Source organism: Notamacropus eugenii, chromosome 3 (assembly GCF_028372415.1).
Source record: "Notamacropus eugenii isolate mMacEug1 chromosome 3, mMacEug1.pri_v2, whole genome shotgun sequence".
Classification (NCBI taxonomy): Eukaryota; Metazoa; Chordata; class Mammalia; order Diprotodontia; family Macropodidae; genus Notamacropus; species Notamacropus eugenii.
The window spans coordinates 197,710,135-197,723,290 of NC_092874.1; the positions used below are offsets into that span (position 1 = coordinate 197,710,135).

The 13,156-nt window shown below is 40.2% G+C and overlaps 1 protein-coding gene across 2 annotated transcripts in view; it reads right to left on the reverse strand.

Annotated features, from left to right (window-relative positions):
* The window catches only part of EMP1 (epithelial membrane protein 1), a 30,647-nt gene extending 20,324 nt beyond the window's left edge, over positions 1–10,323 (reverse strand). Inside the window, exon 1 of one of the 2 annotated variants that reach the window (XM_072653892.1) lies at positions 10,161–10,323. Coding sequence is in view for 1 of the 2 variants with exons in the window: in XM_072653891.1 (XP_072509992.1) it covers positions 4,363–4,394 (32 nt within the window). In the remaining variant the exon portion in view is untranslated. Of the gene's footprint in view, positions 1–4,362; positions 4,418–10,160 lie in introns of those variants that run through there. The other variant, XM_072653891.1, reaches the window with a different exon arrangement.
* Between the last annotated feature and the right edge of the window lie 2,833 nt (positions 10,324–13,156).

Here is a 13,156-nt window from a genome sequence, read left to right on the forward strand (position 1 = left end):
CTCTCTTAACCTTCTAAGAAAATTATTGTTTGACAAGGAGAAAAAAGAAGCCAATGCTTTCTCTGTCTTAAGTCAGCTTTTTCCATCAAAGAATTATTTCATGCAGAAAATCAGATGGTAATTGAACACAGAAGCAACAAAGGAAATGCTCCATCACTAAAGTGGAAAGATATTATATAGTTCACTGTTCTAGATGAAAATTAAATTCAATAATGGGAGTGGGTAACTGGGGAAGGAAAGGGGTGTGTATTAGATGAGTCCTCAAGTGAAGTTTCAATGTAAGCGTTATTGCTTCACATCAAGGATAGTTTCCCTTCCAAATCTTATTTCCAAAAAGAAAGAAAAAACTCCATTTGTTTCTCCATGGGAGAAAGCTTAATGTCCATCTGCTTCTAAAAGCCTGGTGTTTGGCATGGAAGGTATGGATATTACTATCCAATTGGGACTGAACTTTTTAAACAACAGAACTGTAAAAAAAAACCTGCATTTGAGGCAGCCAAAGAAAGAGTGGTCTATGGGCTTCTGGGAAAACAACTGGTTCTTTCATCATTCTGGGAATGCTTCCCCAAAAAAGAGGCTACATGTTAGGATTGTTGTGGAAAGAGTGGCTTTTATCTGGCATCAACATCAACTATCATGAGACTGGATTGAAAACAGAAAAGATGCATGGGGAAGAAGCATAGGATTGAAAGTCATGAGGTTTTGCCCTGGAAGAATTCAATCCAAGTCCTTCTTTTTACAGCTGAGGAAGCTAAACCTAGAGATGTGAAGTCACCCGCCCCAGATCACATGATTAGTAACTCACAGAACTGAAGATGGAAGCCAAGGCTTCTGACTCTAAATCAAGGCTGTTTTGCACCATATAACAGGTTAAGCCACAGGTCTAGCTATGGTAATGACCAGATAGTTGAACTGAATCAATCAATAACATTAAAGTGCCTACTAGGTATCAAGGTGGTCAGCAGTGGATAAGATGCCAAGCCTAGAATTAGGAAGACTCCTCTTTCTCAGTTCAAATTCAGCCTCAGATACTGACTAGCGATGTGACCCTGGGCAAGTCATTTGACCTTGTTTGCCTTGGCTTTCACAACTGTAAAATGAACTGGAGAAGGAAGTGGCAAATCACTCCAGTATCTTAGCCAAAAAAATCCTACATGGGGTCATGAACAGACACAACTGAAAACCACTAAAACATTGGAACTTAAAGGAAACCAAAGAGGTCAGTAGTCAGTGAGCTCTGTAAGTCAACCCTTTCATCTCTCCATGTCTTAGTTTTATCATTTGTAAAATGAGGCTGTTGGATCAGAGATTCTTAAATTTAGGAAGTTTGGTGAATCCTATGGACTTGTTCTCAATGATTTTAAGTACATAAATGACAATGCATATTACAAGAGAAAAAAATTACATTGAAATACAGCTATCAAAACAAGTTCATGAACCCTAGTTTAAGAGTGCCTGGATTAGACTCATTTCTCGGGTTTCTTCTCTATATTCTAATACTGCATGATTTTGTTGCCAGTGAATGAAAACTGGAGGTCCACACCCATAATGCTGGATAACATGCTAGCTAGGAACAAAAAGGAACAATGGTAGCAAGTGTATTATTTTTGAAAATGTTCCCAGAGAGAGGAAGCACATTTTAGGAAATCTTAGGTCTTCCTTGTTTGTCCACCCACCACCGTCCATCTGGATCTCTTTCCCATTCCCATCCATTTCATTATTAGGTTGTGGAAACTCTGGAATAGTATGAGCAAGATCTTAGTGGACACATAAAATTCTAAAGCAAGATCATCAACCCCAGAGGAACAACAGGACATAGAAGGCAAACATTTCTCCTGTTGGAGTAGGTAAGAGGAAGGTAACTGAAAGAGGTAAGGAGAAGTTCCAGAGTACTTCCTGCAACAGAAGTATCCCGACGGCCAAGAGATCTTACAAGGAGGTGTCTGCCAAGAGGGAAAGAAGGGGGAAGAAAAATCAAGGTGTGGCTAAGCTGAGATCCCAAGAAATCTAGCTCACTCTGGTGAGGTTGGTAGGAGATGGCTACTATATGCCATAGTTTAATGCAGGCTGCCCTGGAATTCAGCCCCTCCTTTTTTTAAATCTCTCCCCTAATTCTAGGCATTTAAGGCCAAAAAAAAAAAAAAATTCTTGTTATTGTTCAGGAATTTTTGAGCCAGAAGACATTTTATAGGTCATGTTAGCCCAATCCTCCCATTTTGTAAATGAGGATATTAAAGCCCCAATAGGTGTAAGTCATAAGCATTTATTAGGTGCTTACTCTGTGACAACCTCTGTGCTACATGCTAGAGACATAAATACAAGCAAAAAGAAAGACAGTTATTGCCTTCAAGGAGCAGCTAACAGTCTAATGAATGGGAAGGCAACATATAAGTGACTTGCCTGTGGTCATGCAGAAAATTTGTAGCTGTCTAGAAGCCAGATGGTTAGACTTTCGGTCCAAAAATCTTTCCATTATGCTATGCTTTTTTTCTTGCACATCTTCAGTATTTTCTTTAGATTTGGAAAAAACTATAGAGCCATTTGAGGCAATGTGGAGTAATGAAAGAACCACTAACATCCTGTGTGACCTTGAACAAGTCACATTTCTACATCTGTTAAATGGGTAAGCATGCACTACATAATGCATAGACCTATTATGGGGACCATACACAAAGGTGTTTCATAAAGCACATACAAATGTTAGTTATTTTTTTAAATATTAGTTATTATTATTAATGCCACCCTATTACAGTTACTGCTTTCTGGTCCACGCATGTGTCATTACAATCTCTTAAAACTAATGAAAACCTCCTGATACCAGAATAAAGAAACATTCTGGTCTGTGTTCAAGGTACTTTCTTCTCAGAAGGAACACTCCTCCAAACCCCAGAGGCAATTGCTTCTGAAGCTTAATACTCAAATTCCAGCCTCAGGTTTCCCAAATCCGTACAGAAGAACTTAGCTTCATAGAAAAATATGGGCTTGACTCAGAACCCTGGGTTCTTGAACCTCCTTTCAGAATAACCCTTGTGAATATGTTCCAAGAATAAGGAGATCAGGGTTTCAGAATGATATAACAGAACGTACCTGGATTTGAAGTCAGGGGAACTGGCTTTGAATCCTGAGAACGTCACTAACTAGATATGAGACCTTGGGGATTCCGGTTTCTTATCAGTAAAATGAAGGGTTAGAATTTGTTGCTCAATTATGTCCAACTCATGATCCCATGAGTCACATTATCCATAGGGTTTCTTGCCAAGTATACTAGATTGATTTGTCACTTCTTTCTCCAGTGGAGGATTAGAATAGATGGTCCCTAAAATCCCTCCTAGCCTTAAACTCTATGAGCCTAGGAATTTCAAGAACCCTGTAAAAATCCATAATGACTCTAGTCCCCAGGTTAAATACTATAAAAAGACACTCAGGGCAAGAAGGAAAGCCTTCCTCAAATCACCTTTTAAAGACAAATTTTTTGAGGAAGAATAACTTTGGAAAGAGACATCTGAACCCAGAACAACATTCCACAAGGAAATGAGACAGAGATTATAGGACGAGTCAAGGCTGCTATAGGGTGGAGCTTACGTGGGGAGTGGAAAGACCTCAGGATTCCAACATGGCCCAAATCTGACTTCACTCTGCTTTTGCACAAGTGGTTTTTGCACAAGTCTCTGCTCTAGCACATAATAAACTTTTTTGTTGTATTTCAAGGTGGTTTGGGTGAGTAGCCAACACTCTCAATTAACCTTAGGCGCTGATGAAGGCAGTAATGGCAGGAAAATGATAGCTAATCCTAGAGATACTAAACTGTACCTCTACACTTTGTTCAATGATCCTCAACCCTCTATTGCCTGGGATGTGATTGTGGGAGGAAATAGCAGGCACAGCAGTAGAGAGAGGCACAGCAGAAGTCATCTCTCTTGACCCTGAGATTCACTGAGAAAATGAAACTGGCAAATGAGTGATTAGGATACAGGAGAATGGTCAGGCTGCAGGAGGGTACCAGTCTAGGACCTGAGGGTGAAGGGTAGTCATGACACAGAGACAGGAGGCCATGGTGAATGAGTCACAGAGGTGTGGAGGCAGAGTCCCAAAGGTCCCCAGGGCTCAGGTTGGGGAGCAGAAAGCATGCCCCTCCCTGTCATGGTTATGCACCTCATATGTCATTTGTTTCTTAGAACCCTGTAGGAGTTAGTGGCCAGGGGTAAAGCCCTAGTTAGTAAATCGTAAGAAGGCAAGGAATAACTCCTCAGAGTTGAAGGAACATACCAGGATGCTTTGCTCCCCCCACACATACATACTTTGAAGCTATAAGATGAAAGAACATGTTTCACTTTCAACTTTTCACTTTTCAGCTCTACTTACCCTTTTAAAGTATAGGCAATATTGAGAACCATTAACTGTTTTGTTGATACATGAACTCCAAGCCAGGAGGGGGAAAAGAAAAAGAAAAAGAAAAAGAAAGCATGAACATTCATGAAAACTTGCATTTTTACCAGCAGGTAACACTTTATAATAAAAGTGTCTTTTCTACTTCTTCCCAGACCCTTATTTCTCACTTCTCCTATGTTTCTGAATCCCTGAATCTTATTTGGAAAATAGCAAAGTGTAGGGTAAAGAATGCTGAGACTTGGAGTCAAAGGATCCGGGTTTGAATCCCAGCTCTGTCACTTCCTCCTGGGTGATTTAATTACTGAGGACCTTTGTTCTCTTAGCTGTAGAATAGGGGTAATAATATTTTACACCTATCTTACAGTGTCTTGTACTATAGATGTGTTATTTATTATCTGCCTCCCCCTCTAGGCTCTTTCTTTCAATATATATCTATCACCTCCTAAAATTTCTCTATTCTCTTCTGCCTTTCCTTCCTCCTTTCTGCCTCTCTGCTTCTCTCTATCACTGTCTTTCTGTCTCTGTGTCCCTCTTCTCTCCCCTTTGTGTGTCTGTCTGTCTGTCTGTCTCTTCCCCATGTCTCATTGAGTTCCTGGCAGATGCCTAACTACTCAAAGTGTCTACTAGGTGTCTTTCTGTGTGTGTGTGTGTGTGTGTCTCTGTCTCTCTCTGTCTCTGTCTCTCCATCCTTCTATCTGTATCTCTGAGTCTCTCTTTCATAAAGCCATGAAACTACACACACACACACACACACACACACACACACACACACACACACACACACACACACACACACACACACACACACCCCTTTACAACCACACCCTCATGCTGCAGGGTCTGTTCTTGAGAAACGGGTGGAGTTTTTTTCCCAGGACCTGTTCAGTTTCCCTATGTCTCATTTGGTTCCTGGCAGATGCCGAACTACTCAAAGTGTCTACCAGGTGTCTTATCCATTATTCTTTCAACGCCCCCTCCCCACCTCCTTTGGGGGCATACAATCTGCATTCAATTAATGGAGCAAATGAGAATCTTTTAAGAAAAGCCAACCAGACCGGATGCATGAGGAATTTCTGAATGGATATTGCGGTCTCTGGGGGCACTATGGGGAAGGGTGGATACTCTGTAGAACGCCCTTTCAAATGCAACTTATTACCTCTTTCTATTCTTTTCCCACTCATCTCTAAGGGCTAACCCAACAGTTGACATGAACCAGGGAGTAACCATTGCCTATTTCTGTTCCATCTACTAAGGTGAGGATAATATCTCTTGGTGTGTCTCCTGGGTTCATGTTTCCTTCCAACATGATAAAAGTAGAAATTGATAAATGGCTAGAACTAAAAGAAGATTTAGAGATTAAGCCCAATCCTGTCATTTTATTTATCAACATATTAATTGCCAGAGAGGTTAAATAACTTACCCAAAATCACACAGCAAGACAGTGCCAGAGCTGGGAACCAGAACTACAGTATTCTTTCCACTCTACAACACTGTTCAGAATTAGTCACAGTTTGGGAGAAAACAACCCATTTGGATTTTATTTTTATTCTCCTGCTTTTGCAACATAGTCCAAGTCCAGAGACTTGGGATACTCTGCCACACTGGTGAGGAATGGGGAAAAGACTAGAAAGTTGATGACTGAAAGACAATATTCTCCTTGTGGATCAAGGATCATTCAGTTTTCCCCAGGAAAAGAGAATAAGACTCCTGCTAATAGAGGGTCGCCTGCTAGCAGTGTGGAAAAAGATAGGAATGATGTGATTGGTAGACTTTTTGATGAGAGCCTCCTAGGGGTGGAGAACCTGCAGCCTTGAGGCCACATATGGACTTCTAGATCCTTAAGTGTGGTCTTTTGGTGAACCTAGTAGGCATGACTAGACAAACTGTGGACCAACTCATGGGACAACCCAAAGAGTTAAGTTAGATGGGTTTCTAGCATGTTTTAGTAAGAAGAGTATTAGGTTTACTCAAAAAGACTCAAGGCCTAGCTCTTGACACTTACTAAGTATAGATAGGAGCTTGGAAAAGTCATTGACCTATGTGATCCTTAATTTCCTCAGCTGTAAAATCAAAATAATCCTTGCATTATTTACTTGACAGAGTTGTCATGATAAAAATGTGCTATAAACAAACTTTAAAGTGCAACATAAATCTAAGTTTTTCCAAGGGACAGGGACTCAGCCTGTGATTTCACAGAGATAGAGGACTACTTGCTGAGAAAATGTCTGTCTACCAAAGGTCTGCAGCTTCTCTTTGAAATACTGAGAGGATTAGCGACTTCTTCAATGCGACACATTCAGTATGTCAAAGGTGGGACTTGAATTTTGAGTTTCCTGACTCCAAAGTCAACCTTCTGTTACACCATAATGCCTTGAATGTGACCTCTGGGAGACCATTAGCTGGGTGTGTCAACATGTATCTCTGAGTGTATATTTGTCCATCAATGTGTGCCTATATCTAGACCTTTGATTGAGTCAGGTATATGACTATGAATCAGTGTGTGGTGAATCAGAGAACGATGTTCTTATGTTTATTATGCTATTATTTGTAGTGTGTGAAATAGTTTTGATTCAAATACTGTAGATGTTCTTGGCTGGATGAACAGTTACAAGGTCTAAAAAATGCCTATCATTATTTTAATCTTGTCTTTGGCCTAAACTGATGGAAAGAAACACAGAGATTGAGAGACAGAGACAGACAGAGAAGGGAAGGATATAACAAGTATACCAGTTCTGTATTGTCTCCAGTCTGAAAAGTTCCTTTTCTTCCCCTTGTGAATTTAGTCTGCCACTAAATAGGATTATTAGGCTCACTACTGACTGAACTCCCCCAGAGCCATACTAAACCTAGCCAAGAAGAGGTATGAACCCCTCACTATGGTCAAAGAACCAAAATGGTCTCCACAAATGTCCTTCCCACCAAGATGCATCTAGTACTGCTCTAGACCCGTTGGGGTCAATGGACTGCGTTAGAGCATTTAAGCCTGAATGTCTGCTCTGGGGCCCTGTCAATCTGGGCTACACCCTGAAGAATTAAGGAATTGGCCCATTTCTACAGCAGGCATCATCATCCACCCATTCATTTAGATTCAAAACCTTAGAAGCATCCATCCCTGACTCTTTACTCTCCCTCACTTCCAAGTGCAGTTAGTTACCAAATCTTGTTTATTCTAACTTCTGGATATCTCTCACATCCCAGCAACAGAATTTAGCTTAGGTCCTCATCTCTTAGTGTATGGACTATTGTGTTAGCCTCTGAATTTGTCTCCTGTTTCCAGTATCTATCTCCGCACTCTAACTTCTCATCTACACAGGCAGCAAAGTAATCTTCTTAAAGCACAGGTCTGACAATGTCACTGCCTCCCCAAATTATTTTTTTAAAAGAAAGAAATCTCCAGAGGTCACCAACCATTTCCCCCACTTCTGAACTCCACTACCCCACTTCACGCATTCAAACAAATCTGAAATGAACTCTCTCCTCTCCCACTTTCAGAATCCTTTAGGGCTCAACTTAGGCACTATCTTCCAAGAAAACCTTTCTTGATCCACTACTCCCTCCCCCAACTTTTAGTGATCACTCCCTCCTCAATTTCCTTAGCACTATATGGTACATTGTGTTTGTTCCATCCCATCCCCACCCACCATAGTTGAATATAAACTCATTGAGGGGCTATTTTACCCTTATCTTTGTATCCCTACAACCCAGCACAAAGTAGATGTTTAATAAATGTTTTTTTTAAATTTACTTGATTTTTTTGTTCAATTGAATTAGACCTTGCAGAATTTCTTAGCATGATGACAGATCCACTATAATAGTTTTAGGTGATCTCCAGTTTAGAAATATTTTGAGAATTTTATTTGGTTTCAAGGCTCTTTTCAGAATTCTGACCCATCCTAGGACAGATAGGCAGTAGGTCAAGGGCACAGGGGAGATGATAAGGAGACAGAAGAGAAAATTTTGCAATAGATCCAAGCGAACTGTACAGTCCTAAAACCGATTTTAATTCTTAGGGGTCCTTCTAGTTAGTTCACTCATCAATCCATTTTTCAGAAGTTAGTCTGGGGTTGACCAGCTTCTAAAGATGGAAGGCAGCAACTACTAGAAAAACAACTCACATTTTAATTGAAAAATTTGGAGAAAAAAAAAAAACACCACCAGTAGCAAATGAACAACCTCCTACCACTTGTTTGTTCTCATAGTACTTAGATTATAGAATTCAAAAAACTCAGAAAGGATTAGTACTATGGAGGTGCAAAACCATTATTAGAAAATGAGTGATTAAAGTAATTGTTTCTCTTTATGTACTGGCAGAGGCATCAAGATAGTGAAAGCTTTGAGCAAAATTAGCAACTTGTCTACACAGTGCCCCAAAAGTCTTAGCTGCAGTTTTGAGTTTAGCTTAAAGCTTAAGCTGACCTTAAATTTAGCTCAGAACTGCAGTTGAAATTTTTGGGATAGCCTGTATGTACAACAGGTTGCCTCACCCTTCTTTTTTCTACCTCCCAGGCATTTTTAAAGCAAGCTTTGATTGGAAAAAGAAAACCAACTGGTTACATTAAAAAATCTCCAAATACATTGAATTGCTTAAGGGAAAACTTAACCTCTCTAAACAGGTTGCATCTTGTCTTTTCTCCCTTGTTTTGTTTATGGAGGGGGAAAAAATAATTATAGTAGAGATGTTGAAATGGGCCACACCTGGGCAAAGGCACTCTAATCAGAGAATAGAAAAGCTCAAGAGATAAAAAGATTCTTTCTCAAAATTACTATCACTATCTGCTGGAGCGTTCTTATTTATGTCACTCTGCCTTCTAAAACAGTAATAGAATAATCATACAAAAGCAGTCTACTACTCTCTATCCAGAAAAATTAGTCTTTTTTTTTTTTTTTACAAATTCATTTTGTTTTCTGATTTAAAATATCCTTATTCACTCCTGAAATGCAGCTACTTCTCAAGTGGAAACAGAAATCCACGAAATTTCTCAGCAACTAGTGGAGTACACCACCCTCCACCCTACATCTGCCCAATAGAGAACTCTTTGGAGCTCAGATGAGATGGAAGTCTGATTTCATCACCTATACCATCCCTGAATTTGATTTGAAAGACTTTTATTTTCCTGAACAGCATTTTAGTTTTTCACTTTTTTCCCTTTTTCAAATCAGGTTTTCAAACAACAGAAATAACATTAAATAAAAGAAAATGACTTTGTAACAAACAAAACCACCTCTCCATTAAAAAAAAGTAAGTAGAATTTAAATTTTTAAAATTTAATTTAATTTTTTACAAAATTAAAACAAAAGAAAATACGCAAAAAAAAAAAAAAAAAAAACCCCAACAACAACAAACCCAACTAACCCAGCACTGAAGCGTTTTTGAAATCAGAATGGAGCATTTGAAAACTGAATTTAAATATGTCATCTCAAAGGTATGCAGCGTTTCCTCTATGGAGACGTGCCCAGATTGTCCCAGAGTCCCAGCTCCTCACACCTTGGAGTGCAGGCTCAGTGACTATAATAAGCAAACTGTCCCCTGATTCTCGTGCTTTTCTCCTTCCTACTCTAAGCAGTGTAGATCCGTGTGAGAGTGTGCGGATTTCTCAGCCACACAGCAAAAAGAAGTTTCCTTTTTCATCACCCCGTAAGTTGCCTCCAGATCGAAAAGTGAAGACAAACGCAGAGGCGAAAAGCAAGGCTGGGTGAGGTCCAGAGAAGGGAAATAGAGGGAAAAGGAAGAAAAGAAACTTTTTCTGAATCTCTCCCAGAATGTTTCTTACCTTGAGAAAGGGAACGACGGCCGCAAGCACCTTGAGCGACAAGAGCCGGCTTTTGTCCTTGAGTGTGTAACAGCACTGAGGGAAAAGACCTGACTCCGCAGGGTTATGTTTCCTCTGCTGGTGTGTTGGGATGTGTGATGGGGCGGTGTCTTTTTACTGAGTTTTAAAGGAGTTTCTATGAATCAGTCTGGCTTTAAAGAAGAAGAGGAAAAAAAAAGATTTGTTCGTAACTACGCCCTGCAAAGTTGGCAGTAAGTCAAGAGTGACTGGGAGGGAACCATCAATTCAAAGAAAGCTCTTGTAGGGCTCCCTCTGACTCAGACACATAGACCGCAGTGGAAAAAAGACTGACATTGCTTCAAGTGAGTAATACAAGTCACACAAATAGCATGTGTTTACAAAATCCCACTTGTTACTAATAAGAAAAGCAGACACACACACACACACACACACACAAAGCATAGCAACCAGGGGGCATCAGCAACATACGTTATCTAGCCAATTTGTAGTTCTCTGAGGTAGGAAGATATGAAGAGACGGGGTGGAGCAGTATGGAAAGATGACATGGTCATCTAAATTCTTGAAACAGTCCTCAAATTAGGCTTTCATCCTTTCTCACCAAACCAATTACCAGAGCTGTTAATAACTAGTTTAAAAAAACAATTTTTTTAACCGCCTTCCCCTCATTTTCTGGGGAGGGACTCATAAGAAACGAAATGGAAAAAAGGGAACCCCAAGAGAAATACCAAGGTTCCATAAGAAAAAAGAAAGGATTATCCAGGATTTAAACAATAGGCTGTATAAACACAGAAACCTCCCTACTTGAGGCAACTGGGCACAAGTTCTGGTAATTATTGAGCGCTGGTTGCGTATACTTGGGAGGGGAGTTCTCTGGGGTAGGAACTTTGCTCTTTCCTGGAATGCTTTAATCAGCTGCACCTTGCTTTATAGTAGAGTCTTCTACCCTGATTGCAACCTAAAAATAACAACCATTTCCTTGCACTCCTCTTTCAGTGACCTGCTCCGTTTGTAAGAGAAAGGCGCATTTCCTAAAGAGCACCAGAGGGAGGGGTAACTTGTTGGTCCTATGCCTGAGTGAGTTCACAGAAAGTAACTGCAAAGAACGCTTTTCTCTCAATGAGGATGAGGGGGTGATCATGTGTGGGTGAGTTATTATCTGGATGGTCCATATTTTTTCATAAAAAATTAGATGAAGTCTTCACCTACACAACGCAATCCATTTCACAACCCCTCCATCACAGATGAAAGGATGCTCCTGTCAATTGTTTAAGACTGTTCTCAGCCCTAAAGGAGGTTTCAGGGGAAAGGAGATGGCAGATTGATGGTATTGCCTGGTGATCCCTTTGCAGAAAATGACAGATTTATTCTTTCCTTTTGTTTCTTGGCATTTTCCACCCTCACCGCCCTCCCCCCCCACTCTTGAACCTCTAGGGTCTTTTACTAGTCTGTAAAATCTCTGTTCACCCAATAATATCTTGCAGAATAATGGGGGATGAGGAAAGTATGTCTAGGAGCTTGTGATGCAGAGGAGAATGTGATCTGCTTGCAGTTTTTAAGAGAAAGCTGGAAAACCAATGAATCTTTCTGAAGGCTTTCCCTCACTGGTTTTCGAAGAAGGATGTGGAAACTTGAGAGGGAGTACTTGGAAAGGAAAAGGATGGCCACAGGAACCAGACCTGTGATTTCACTGATAGAGGGAACACCCAGATGAGGAAATTCCCTCCACTAGTGCAGTTCAGGACCTTCTCTGAAACTTGTCTTCCAAGGGAGTTGCCTAGTAGACTGAGAATTTAAGTGATTTGCCCAGTCACACCACCAGAGTATGTCAGAGGGAAGACTCACGTGTTCCCAGGTCTAAGACCAACCCTCTGTCTACTATGTCATACTGCACTCAGTTTCACCAGTGGATTCAATGGACTGAGTAGCTAGTTTCTTAATCAGAAAATTGAGTTCCAGCTCACCCTTCCTCCCCTGGTTCACTATGAGATGGTGAGTACATGATATGTCCTCTCCGTACTTCAGTTTTCAAATAGATGTAATAACCTGAGGCCTAACTTTCTATATGCCTTGTAGAGATGTTGTGAGATTTAACAAGAAAACATAAAAGCCTTTGAACATCTCAAAAAAAAAAAAAAAGGTGCCATATAAATTGTAGAGGGTGTTATTTTTAAAAGATGAATCCAGTATAGGATTTATAAAAGCTTCTAATAAACCCTTGGAACTTCACTGCAACTGGATATCATGGAGCAAGTAACTTATTAAGAATAGGGAAGAAGCTAGATCAGACATTGTTAAAACATCTCCTTGTGATTACTCTGGATGTGATTAAAACATTAAACATCAAACCTACCCAGACATTAAGCCTGGCAGATCTTTAACACCAAGGATAGCTAAAGGGGCAGAGGTCTGAAAATAGATAAAGGTGTGGAAAGTTTGAGTGTTAGTTCAGACCCTAGCTTGGGCTTTGCAAGGGTCATTGTGCAGTTGATTTTCCTTGTCTGTACCTCCACTTCCCCATTTGAAAAAATGGATCAGTCATTACTATTTTCTACCCAGGCTTCTTTTGATTTTTGTAAATCTGAAAATAATATATTATTGGGAAGGAATTCCCCCTCCCCAGTGGCACAATCCTTTAAATACCACTTTAAATACCACCAAAACTCTCTTCTTAGGCAACGGGCATTGACAGCTAGCAAGATTATGTGTTGCCCTCAGATTAGCAAACTCACACTGGTGTGAGAACTTTACATGTTCCTGATGTAAGATAACAGGACTGTGTTTGTGTGTGTGTGTGTGTTTTTAACGAGAGCTAAAAGTAGAAGCTTCATTGTACAAATCCCCAAAGTGAGGCCAGTCACCAAGACTCACTGAAAAGGAAACCAATGAACACTAATTGAGGGTGTTTTCTCATGATTATCCATGCTGTGAAACATATCTAGCCATTTAAAAACCACAAGCCAAGTTCTACCTAATAG